At 35.7% G+C, this 12,554-nt stretch overlaps 1 protein-coding gene across 2 annotated transcripts; it reads right to left on the minus strand.

Annotated features, from left to right (window-relative positions):
- Positions 1–169: 169 nt before the first annotated feature.
- Positions 170–11,633, minus strand: LOC141652463 (uncharacterized). Of its 2 annotated transcripts, none has more exons than XM_074459936.1 (8): positions 10,795–11,633; positions 5,646–5,713; positions 4,756–4,849; positions 2,828–4,586; positions 2,631–2,736; positions 2,146–2,417; positions 891–1,196; positions 170–717 (listed from the first exon to the last, which is right to left on the minus strand). In XM_074459936.1, exons 4-8 carry the CDS (start codon positions 2,942–2,944, stop codon positions 364–366), a joined length of 1,155 nt encoding a protein of 384 aa, XP_074316037.1. In that variant the 5' UTR covers positions 2,945–4,586; positions 4,756–4,849; positions 5,646–5,713; positions 10,795–11,633; the 3' UTR covers positions 170–363. The 2 variants fall into 2 exon arrangements, with proteins under 2 accessions (XP_074316037.1, XP_074316035.1); XM_074459934.1 differs by having other exon boundaries at positions 4,707–4,849.
- Between the last annotated feature and the right edge of the window lie 921 nt (positions 11,634–12,554).

Genomic DNA, 12,554 nt, shown 5'->3' on the forward strand with positions numbered 1-12,554 from the left:
AGTAAGAGTTTTCTGTATAATGAAAGCTACCTCTAAAACTCTCATCATATTTATTCCCAATTTTCGATGTTCATCCCAACTGAGGGCCGTCGGTCCCAATTTTCATGCCTCAACCACAACAAAATTTCTGAAAAGTGAATCCAAAAATCATAAAATGCAAGAAAGGCGATCAAGTTTGAAGACAATATATATGCAATCGTGCAGAAAGTACAATTTGCAGAACATTTATCAGTAAACTAGAATACCAGATTGTCTACAAAAGGCAAAAAAATATTCAGCCTGTAAACCACAGTTGAAAATGTTCTTAAAGATATGATACAAACCTTTAGAAATCTCGTCCCTGGAAATGGGTTACGCAGTTGTCTATTTTCTCTTTCTCCTTTTTCTACGCTTATCTTCATCACTGTCGCTTTCATCAGAACTGCTGTCGGATTCTGATTCAGAGCTTGACGAGTCGGAACTTGAAGAGCTTGAGCCAGAATCAGATTCATCCTCTGATTCTGGTTTTTGTTGTTGCATTATCATTCTTGGCATGTTCTTGAGGTATTCTCTCAAATTCTCTGTTAATCCACCGAGCCCAATGGACGTGAAGAAGTTGATAGCAAAGCGTGTGTTCCGCGGGTTATCTTTAGGGAAAATTGACTCAAATGTATCATTCATCGATGGATCATTTAGCCGTTCATTGAGTAAACGGATACCCAGGTGCTCAGACAATTCCTGCATTAAGAGTTCGAACAATCAATGAACAACGAAAAAAATTACAAACATATGGTACTCCGTGGTTAATAGACATAAACTGCTACGCAAGTTAGAAGTCTCCCAAGTAATCACCGCAAACTAAGAAAAAAAAAAACTTGAAAGAAAGAATATAACTGACGCTCTCCAAATACCTGGAAAAGGATCTTGATGAAGATACGGGATGAGGAAGTCGTATCCTCCTCAGTCAGCCGGATGTACGATAAGACATGCCATGGGAGAGCATTAGTGCCCAACAAATGCGCAAAGAATTTGGCCACATTACGTAACTTATTCGTCTCAAGGCGATGGATCATGGAGTACTGCTGGACAAAACATGTCTCAAAATTCTCCTGGTGCACTTTATTTATCATACAGAATCTTTGACCCAAAAGGCCATAATACCTAAGATATGTCCTTTCTTGGCTGCAACATTCCAACAACATTATACACAGCTCCATCTGCATAGACATACAAAAACACATCACAAGTCTGATATAGGAATATCTTGTAACCCAGATAAAAAATTAAAGCAGGCAACGGTTCACACATCCCGAAAACCACTTGAAACACTCAAACAAGTTTGATCAGGGCAAATCAAGCACAATAAAATTCTGCAACCATCTTCCCTGAACCAGGAGAAAATAACTTGCATAAACAAAAAGGGGTACAGAGAAACATATGCAAAGGTAGCTGTGCAATTCTATTTAGATCGTAACTTTTGGCAGAAGATACTAAACAATTCTAGTCTAGGAGTGAGAAGGAATTTGCTATTCCAGAGAAGGAATTTGCTATTTCAGAGAATTACATTTTGGTCCACTAGATAAAATGTAGACACACTGACATCAAAATTATAAGCCGTAAAACTGCAGATCCCCAGAAAATATAGACTAAAGAGTGATACTTAGCCCTCAGTTAGAATAACAAAATAGAAATTATTCACTTATCAGGGCTTATGGTAACTTTCTCAGACTATACCTTGGAACACATTATTAGGTTTCAATGCCTTCAAATACCACAAAGACAGACTATATAAATACACCAGTCGCAAAAACATACCAAAGTAAGAGGCTATAATAATGTGCCATATAGTCCCACCTTTGAAGTACGTCCTAACCAATTCACGATTCGCGCTTATAGAATGTGTGTTATATGTATTTTCACTAAGCAACATGATAGAATTCGCTTTTAACAATTAGCGATTCGTAGGGTACCGAGCGAATTCGGTAACCATGGGCCATATAGTCCCACCTTCGAAGTTATGGAAAACATCATGCATAGCGAAGATTAAGTCATAAGTGAAGTACACAGCCTAAATTGTCTCCATTAACCAAGATCAAGCAAGACAAAGTCAGGATGGTGTGCAACAAGGCCAACTGTAAAGAGAAAATTAAAGGACAGATTAGTAACCTCCTGTCCAGGCTCAAGCTTGATTTTTAGTAACTTATGACCAGCTTCTTCAAAATCAACACTGGACATAATTGTCAAATATATTGTTCTGCGAAGATTAACAAGATTAGTCTCTGTAGCATCTTTTATCTGCATTTGCTCCTCGTCATCCTCCTCATCAGACCCAGAATCAGCGTCCTCCTTGTCCTCTGACTCATCTCCTAGTATGGACTTCTTCACCTCTTCATACTTCCTCTCATTTTCCACGAAATTAGGATCCTGCTTGAAAACATCTGCAAATGATGTACAAGTGACCAAGAATGAGTCAATTAAATCAAGGCATGGAAGCTCAGTGCACGTGTCAGGCTCAGTAGATCATGGTAGAGAAGTAGATTGCATTTTTGCAGTGGTAATAGGATCGCACTTAGTTAATGCTCACCAAAATCCACGCATGCAAGCAAAATTCAGGAAAAAAAAAACGCGGAGGGACCCCCGCAATCCAATACCTATAGAAGTCTCAGGATCTATCACATCATCTTCTAGTGATATCTCATGAGTCAGCTGATCTTCCAGCTCGACAAGATCCAGTTCAGGCCGAACAGCAGGATGCCCCTGTAAATGCAAATGGTCAGAGGAAATTTAAGTATTCAGGCACTAAGAAAATTAAGTCAGATTACAAATACAATATTACAAGATCTCAAACCTGAAATTTGGCTTTTCTGATGGCAAATAGGCCTTCAATCAAAAATTGAACTCTCTTATCGATTTCTCCTTCATGCAGGATTCCACGAAAGCGCTCAAAGATACCTGCAATGTTCATCAAATCAAAGATGCAATGAGTGTCCAGACTAAAATAAAATTGCAAGTGAATTTCTCAAAAAAGTCCGAGTTCAAAACATCAAAATCATATTCATGTGATAACAGAGCTAAAAAAGGACAAGCATTTCACTAGCTCAACAATTACAAAAGCCGCCTTCATCCTACAAAGAAGTATACCACGAGAAATTATCACAATATACTAGTAATCACATGTTCAACATTTCTTACGTTGTTATCCATACTTACGGTTCAACAATTTGATAAGAAATAAGCAGACATTAATAGGATAACTGAAGTGTTGTTCGAATACAGTGAAAGCAACTGGTACTTGCAAAAAAAGTACAGATACCAAATGTGTATAAGAATAGTAAACAAAGAACAAAAAATCCATCACAGCCAAAATAATCATAGAGAATTATTGATGTGCAGAAATCCCATGACAATAGACAAAGAACAAGGTTCACAACAACAAACTAAATCTTTAATATACATAGTTTGGCTAGCTGTTTTGACACACGGTTAGGGAAAGTATGGGCTCTATAGTCAAACCAAAGAGGTACCATGGATGTGGTATGGCACAATACAAATGTACGTGTCCCTTGCACCTTGGAAACTTACGACTTCATACAAATGTAGGTAACCCTAGCTCTTAACTGAGAATGACGAAGGCACCAAAAACGAAGGGGTACAGAGAGGAAACTGAATCATGCAAAAAAATTGACGAACAAAAATAGTAAAGAGAAAAGGAACCTAAAATAATGCTGATGGTTTTAGATCATTACTATACCAACACCAATTTGCTATTTAGAGCTGAATGCACAAAGACTTAATCACGGGTGTCACTCTCTCCAAAAGGATGGAAAATTAAATGGAGATGTGACTCATATAATCAAAACAGGTGGGGATGGGGTATACGGTATACCATATCAATATTTGTAAGAACGGAGACAAATGTGAAACTTAAGCAACATTTTAAACAAAATCGGCTCTTTTTCAAATGTACAAAAAAAATGTTCTACAAAATATAGAAGAATAAAACCTATATAACATTTCAAGGTTAAAAGTTACTCTTCTAAAACGGCTAGCTCCCTGCCCGTAGTATCCTATTGACCTCAAGTAGATGAATTTCATCTTTAACATACAGACATAGAAAGAAGAACAAAAGATTAACAATACAATTGAAATTTTGAGGAACAAGTGTAAAAAAAGTAAGGTAAAAGGTTCACTTATAAAAAATAATACGGAGTAATAATATTTTGTCCAATTCCATGGCAGTGTATTCTAACTTTTACCATCAAATGGCATGAGATATGCTTTTCTAACTTTTACCATCAAATGGCATGAGATATGCTTCTAAATACTTCTAACATTTCAAATGTGCCATCCAAACTCGAAGTAGGGAAGTTATCTAGGCAAGAGCTACATTACACACAAGGATTAAACGACTTGTTCAGTCCTCAAAACAAATGCAAGGCTAAAACACACCGCACAAAACAAAATGCAGATGGACACGTAGTAAAGGCTACCACCATCGCAGGCACTCCACGTTCAAGTGCAAATTGAACTTGATTCTCATGAAGATCCTTCGGAGCTTGCAACACCGCATCCAACATCCAGTACAACACGTGTATGTTGGCCAAAAGCTGCAAGAATCATCAACATGTTATAACTAAATAAGACTTAAAGTCACGTCACATAACTAAATAAGACTTAAGTCACGCCAACATTGATGTTCTTAGCTACTTGCATATCAAACTAAAAACCTGAGACATTTGATCCAAGTACTCATTTGCACCATGTAAAAATTTGTACCCCCTCCGGAAAACTTGAATTTGTCCTTGTCTCTAGTCATCCAGTTTTGACCCCCTTTATCTTCAACCAGATGCGTGTGAGGAACATTAAATACCTGCAAGGCTGCAATTAGAACAGATGGCCTAAATACTATACACTGACTTAGATGGCCACTACAAGAACGTCACACATTTCTGTGTGTTGCCTCATTGTCTTGTGTAAATTGGTCAAGTTACGCAGGACCATATTGTATTCAAACACACCTAAAGCACAATTTCTTACTTGATCCTTGCATGGTCAAGTAACTCCAACTAGCTACAAGCCTACAAGCTACCAATTGACACTACTGTGAACCTCATGCATAATATTTCCGCAGTTTGTTTTGAGAATTGAACATAATATTTCCGCAGTTTGTTGACAACCTCAAAACAGGAGTAAAAACTTGATAAAAAAAAACAGATAAACGCCCAAAACCAGATAATCCAGGAATGAACACAAAATATAGCGACAGTATCTAAATCAAGGCCACAAAGAGCATTTCGCCAAGGTTTTGAACTTTACTGTGACCCCCTTTTTCTAAAGCATTTTTTTACCTTGACACCATATAATGCATTTTGAGGCGATCTTGGCTGCACATACCAGATCAGGCCACAACAACCGATAAAACCACCATGACAGAAATAGAGATTTGATACTATGACTATAGTTAGCTCCAAGGTAAAATAACCAAAAAAAATAACATTCCTCTATCCTATTAAAGTTGATCATAACACTTCTTTTTGTTTCACAGCCTAACAAGAACAAGTTCCAAGATGAGATTCAACCACAATGTTACCAATGTATTTCTATATGGTGGATTTAGGGTCCTTGAATATCAGACTCACCCCGAAAAATAGGAGATATGGAACTACCTGCTGATCAATCTGTATAGGTTCGTAGTATATCCAAAGGCAGGTTAAGCAGCAGCATCCAATGAAACCTGAAAACACAAACAAAAAATCCAAAAAAACCGGGATCCCATAGAAATCTACACGACCAGATGAAAATACGTTCACGTTTGCACTAACTAGCTGCAACTTCATTAGAGGTTTAGATCACCCCCAAAACAATAACTCAACATCATAAACATCACAATTTTTATCTACTTGGAAATTCATGCAAACAAACAAAATCATCACATAATAATAATAATAAAACGATTACATGACAAATCAGTTCCATAAATTGTCTTGATTAAAACAAAAACTACAACTTACTCATAATCCATATTTTAATAACTCGGAACACAAAATCTGACACAGAGTTAACATATTTCTTCTTCACAAAATCTAACCCTGATTTAACACAATTCTTCACAAAATATAGCACTTTCTTCACAATTTCTTAACAATTTCTTAACAAAATCTAACACTTATTTAACATAATTCTAACTTCATATTTCTAACTTCATATTTCCAACTTCCAACATATTTCTAACTAACTTCATATTTCCAACTTATAGACATAATCTCTTCTCTCCGGGGCAGCAGCAGCTTCACTGAATAGCAGCTCTAATCTTCATGATTTCTTGTGGGGTCAAACGAGGGGAGTAAGCAATATTCAAAGATGTGTGCTCCTTCACAAATTCAGCCTCTTCAACACTGGCAACCTGTATATTAGCACGAGCATTTAACTCGCGAATCACAGCATGGAACTCAGAGCGTGCACTAGATTCCTCCTCGATACAATCCTTTACGTAACCAAGAACCTTATCCAAAGACTCGAACTCCAAGGTAGTAATATCCCTCGCTTCGATGTAAAATGGCATTAGAGCTTGAAACTTACCCAACAAATTAAACTGATTGCATATCAGCAGATATTGTGTAAATGGTCCGCCAACCTGGGTTTCCTGAACCACATCAACAGCCTTGCAGACTTGGAGAAGAGGATCAGAGAACTTATATTCTTCAAACAACTTGTCTGCCAACTTATCCGTAGCCTTGTTCAAATGTGCCTTACCCTTTTTCAGCATCTGTTCCGCCACATCCAGCTTGTATTTCAGAGCCATGGCAGTCTGCAAAGCATCGCTGTCGTTCACCATTTTGAGATCTGAGATTTGAGATTGTTACTAAAACCCTAATGCGGCTGCAAAAGAGAGGTGTGAGGGCTAGGGTTTTAGAACAGTGAATTCTATTTATATTGATGGATTCCAAATTTTAACCCTCCAAAATTAAGGCCGATTTTTTTTACTTTGGGTTGTTTGTAGGATGTTGCTTTGTGTTTGGCCCATAACACAACCTGGGATAATATTGAATTATCCAAATTGGATAAATGGATTCAAATAAAATTTTGAAGAAAAAATTGGATTTGTCCCTAAATTTAGAGGTTAAAAAGTTTCCGGTGATAATTTCGGATATGGAATAAGATAATTAGAGAAAACAGAATGAAAATTTAAAGTAAAATTTTCAAAATTTTCATTGTTTTGGACCGCCTGCTTGCTTACCACTAGAGGTAGCCATCAGCACGGGCTGACTCAACCCAGTACGAACTCGGCCCCCATGGCCCGTTATTTTATGCAACTTGGCTTGGCCCGCCTTTAGCTTGCCATTTTAGCAAAAAAAAAAAAAAAGGAGTAAGGCCCGCACCGGGGTCAAGCATATCCCCACCCCGCCCGGCCAACCCCGCCCCTCCCCCCTAGCCTGGCCCGGGTTTGACCTAGAGAACCCGCCCCTGCCCCCGACCCGAGTACAGGTCTACTTACCACCCTATTTTTCTATCCATATATTGATTGTTTGACCATCTACGACTACGGTCAATTTATCAACTACTCCACCCTTCCGCATTTGCAATTCCTAAGGACAATTGATACTAGTTCTACGATTGTGTTCTAGGTATCCAATCGCATATCCTCTTCTCCAATATCCTACTAACCTCCTCTTAAGCCTAACTCGGATTATCAAATTTATTCTGGGTCAATCTTTGAACGACCATCAATTTTAGTGATTCAAAGAAATAAAAATACCCTACATAAATAATTTTAATTTTTTTAAAAAATATGTAACTAATAATAGCCCCTCCCAACTTTTAATGTTCACATCTATCTATTTTAACTAATGTTCAGAAAATAGTTAAACTTTCACTTTACCCTTCCACATCCTCACTTTACCTCACAATCTTATACCAATACATAGGGGGTAAATTAGCAAGTTGGCCCCAAAGGTTTGGCCTAAAGGTGATCATGGGCTGAGCCAAGATAATAAAAATGCTACATGTATGCGTGATGGGCCTGATCGGGCCAAATGTGTCGATCTATGTAGTGAGACCAAACTTGGCCCTTATGGGCTAAACTGGTCTTTCGGGCCTAAATGGGCTTTTTGGGCCTTAATTTTACACCTTGCCGAACGAAAAATAGTAGCATAATAACTTCAACTAATACTTTAAAAACATATTTGGTTTATAAAATCGTACAAAATATGACGAAATGCATATGAATTATTCTCTAAAAATATAATAAAAACAACAATTTGCACATTATAATGCTTAATCATGTCTAGAAGATATGATATATTTTATGTAAACATCATTTTTAAATCTCAATAAATTTATACATGAGTGTAAAGAGTTATTTATAACTTTAAGTTCACTTAAACAAACTTTATAAGAAAAATGATCATTTTATTAATTAATATGGGTCAGGTCGGGCCAAGCGCTTGGCCCAAGGTCGGGCCAAGCGCTTGGCCCAAACCCGGCCAAAAATACTTTGGCCTTTTTTGGGCCGACATATGGGCTTTTTTGAGCTAAAATAAAAGGCTCAAGCCCTACAAAAAAGCATGTTGGGACCGGGCCAATAGGCTTGGGCCATTTAATCACCTCTAATTAAGGCCCAAAGTTTTATTAGGTGCAACTTGGCCCCAATATTTTGCTTAAATGTATTAAGTTAACTATTTATTTGTCAATGTTTATAGATCCCGCGCGAATGCACGGTTTTTTATATAGGAATATTAAAGAAAAAGGGTAACAAAATTTAGAAAAACCTTAAAATTTATTATTAATAATATTTTGTATTAATCTGTGAAAAAGGGGAAGTTCAGTATAATCAAGTTCTAGATATAATATAATGAAAGCTCAATTACAGATATGATATAACGAAAGCTTATTTACTGATATGATATAAAGAAGTTCAATTATAGCCAAATTTATTTAGGCGGGAAAAATTGGAGATTTCTTATTCTTTTAGTGGGGGATGTTCATCAATTAGTTTCATTTTTCTCTAAAAATAATATAAAAAATAAAAAAAATTATGATATTGTTTTTTTCTTTATTGATTTCTATAGTGTAATATAATCGTAAAAAGAAAAATCTCATAAAAATCTCTCCTTCATAAGTATACTATATAAACAAAAAATATTAAATCATACTCTGCATTCAATTAATAGAAAAGAAAAATCGTTTAAATGATTATTTATTTTATTATTAAGTATTTTAAAGAAATAAATTCAATTAAATTGAAGAACAATCATTGCTAGGGTTAGTTTACACAATAATCAAAATGTTTGAGCCAATTTGAACCTAATACTCCCTCGAATTCACAATAAACCTTCCTATTTCCTTTTTCGGTTATTCACAATAACCTCTCTATTTCCTTTTTTGGTAAGTGTTTGTGTGATCCAAATTTAATTGTATGGTGGGGTAATGTATTTGTGTGGTCCAAATTTAATTATATGGTAGGGTAATGTATTTCCTTATTTTTTGTGCCAAAATGAAATGAGAGGTTTATTGTTAATTGGAGGGAGTATAACTTAAAGGCCCTAGTTGTATACGTTTTCACACTTTACCCGTATTTATACATGGTAATATTTCATACTTAGGCGTGTCCACTGAGCCGGCGTGGGGACGGGCTGGGTTGGTATTTTGTGGCCCAGGGCCAGCACTAAAAAGGGGTTGGGCTGGGCTCCTTAATGTCTGGTCCGAGCCCAACCCATATAGTGTTTTTTTAGTGTTTTCTACGGGCCAAGCCTAGTTCATTTGATACTTTGAACCAAACAACCCTTTATAGGTTACCTGCAAAACAGTTTTTTCATGAGATTCTCTAATATAACGAGTGGTGGAGCGTGGGGGCTAGCAGGGGCAATCATCCCCGCTGACGTTTGAAAATATTCAAATTTTTAGTTCAAATATTCGATTTTTTTCGAACACCCTTATAATAATACCTTTAGACCCCTTGAGTTAAAATCATGGCTCCGTCAACTTATAACGGTAAAGTTAAAAGGGTGTAGATGCTCTGGCCACGTGTGATAATGCTAAACCATAGGGAACTGTTGGTTTAATTGCGGTAACAGATAAAAACCAGAATCGAAAATAAGCAAAAGAGAGCAGAAAGATAGAACCGTAAACGTAGTGCCGTGGTAGGATGCCACTGCCTTGAAAACTATTTGCCTGGTACGACCGTGGTGGCGATCAGCTAGTGCCGGTAGTTCCCCAAGGATCACACTACAACCTCCTCACTGTCACGCCCACTCGTGAGAGAGAGAGACTTAGGAACGAAATTAAGCAATACCCAGAAATAATTTAGAGAACAGAAGAGAAGAGAGGAAGAAGAGTGTTTTGGAATGTGTTTTTGAAGCTGAGAGCAGGGTCTTATTTATAGCAGAACTGGAGCAGTTCAGAAGCTAAAAACGTGCCCCTAAACTGCAGCAGTCAAGGCCTGAAGAACAGGAGCCTTTTGCTCACCCACTAACAGTCAGGTGGACTGTTTCTCTTATTCTGTTTTGACACCAAAACAGAAGCAGCAAAAACACACACTCGGCCCAAAAAGATAGGCATAGCCCGCCGCAGGCGATTGCCAAATCCCAAATCCCGAATCACGAATCCGGACCACTCGGCCCAAAAAGATATATAAACACATACATCTTTCTTTTCCTCACCAATGTGGGACAATATGGAAAAATGACTTTGCTAAATAAAGCCCCTATTTCCAACAGGAACTAAGTCTATTTCTACAATATACACACATATATAGAATATAGATATGTACGAGTACCAATTAAAAACACAAAATAGGAAAATTAATTGAAGTTGAACCTGAGAAGTATGGGCTCAAGTGGTAAAGAGCTCTGCTACGTTGCTGTTTGAGGTTGAAGGTTCGATTCCTACCCGAGATATTATCTGTTCTTTAACAAATAAAAAAGAGAAAATGCATGCGGTAACTTTGAAGTTTTGATTTTTACCCGAAATACCCAATTTTTTACCATCTTTACCAAATATTTGGTTTAAAACAAAAATTTATGTGTTTTGATCTCGTTGTCAAGAATTATGACTAGTCAATTTTTTTCTTTTCAAAAAGATACAAGTGAAAAAATGAGATAGTTGAAAGATAAATATGAGAAAAAAATATTTATATGTATGTTATATTTCCATAAAAATAAAAAATAATTATTTTAATACAATGGTAAATTATTTTAATACAAGGTGAATTTACATCTAAAACTTAAAATATATATAAAAAAAAAGATACAAATATTTGGGAAGGTAAAAATAATTGGTAAAGCTTAATAAAGATTAAAGCTTATAACCATTTCTCAAATTTTTCTTTGGATTCAAATGAGCACACTTATGTCGCGGATGAAAATCAAACCCGCAACTTTAGGATTGGAGTAAGAAGGCTCTTATCACTTAAGCTACCTCTTGTTTTCTAGAACCATTTCTCAATCAAAGCATCATTTTCTTCAATGCAAACAAAACATTTTATACAATGTAGATAAAGCAATCAGTAGACTATACAATCAAACAATAATTGTATTGGTTGTATGGATTAGAAACTGAACTTTATAATGCATTTTTTGAGCTTCGACTTATAAATGACGAGCTTTATTTAAAAGAATTTGAACTCTATTATAAAAATATTGAACTTACAAAATTATGATGAAACTCAAAAATAATATATATATATATATATATATATATATATATATAATATATATATATATTCAGTTATATTTTAATTTTTGTCATTAAAAAATTAAAATTGAAATAAAAATTATAAAAGCTCAGAAAAAAAAATATACATAAGCTCAATTAGATTTATTATGATATACAATAAGTTGTATAATAGTATTTGTGCATATAAAGTTACGTTGTGAAGTCTTATACAAATAACATTCATTTACCATTTCATAGTTCAAAGACATCATAACTAAGAAATTGCAGGTAAGACGCACATTAAATGGGGAAAAAAAAGTATATTTGCGATTAAACTTGACAAAAACGAGTAAAAAAATCATTTAAAAAATGGTGTATGAATTAATATTGTAGAAGATGATATATGAATGCAAAAGGTTGAGATAGAACAAAAATGAATGATAAAAATGAACAAAATCACTAAAAAACATGGTGTAAGACTATGAATTTGGTAGAAGGTGAATCTATGGAAAAGAAGGAAGCCTAGAGTGGAGGGAAATCATATGGGTATTGGTTTTTTTTTATGAGAGAATGGAAAGTTGTCCATTGCTTATGTATGTTGATCGGATAAAAACGGGAATTTGTGTGAGTATTTTACTTTAGAAAAGAGGACAAGAGGGTCTTCTTTGTTGAGAAGAAGGTGGACGGATATAATTAGTTTGGTTGAGAGGGCGTGTTTGTTACTTGGTAGAGAGGGAGCGACGGAGAGTTGGTTACTTTTTGTCTTTTTTGAAGGGAGAGTTGGTTAGTTGGTAGAGAGGGAGAGTATTTAGATATTTTGTTATTAGGACAGATCTTTTGCTAATAATGAGAATTTGTGTAGTTTATATGAGTTGTTTTTATATTTTTAAAGGGTTTTTGTCAAAAACTACCTTATATTTAGG

This window comes from Silene latifolia, chromosome 4, assembly GCF_048544455.1.
Source record: "Silene latifolia isolate original U9 population chromosome 4, ASM4854445v1, whole genome shotgun sequence".
Lineage (NCBI taxonomy): Eukaryota > Viridiplantae > Streptophyta > Magnoliopsida > Caryophyllales > Caryophyllaceae > Silene > Silene latifolia.

Bases quoted from the DNA above. Each gene is read 5' to 3' on its own strand.
- LOC141652463 (XM_074459936.1), bottom strand. From the start codon at position 2,944: ATGAACATTGCAGGTATCTTTGAGCGCTTTCGTGGAATCCTGCATGAA. The intron at 2,737-2,827 runs GTTTGAGATCTT...TTGCATTTACAG, and splicing joins TCAGAAAAGCCAAATTTCAG to GGGCATCCTGCTGTTCGGCC. The intron at 2,418-2,630 runs GTATTGGATTGC...CATCATTTGCAG, and splicing joins AGATCCTGAGACTTCTATAG to ATGTTTTCAAGCAGGATCCT.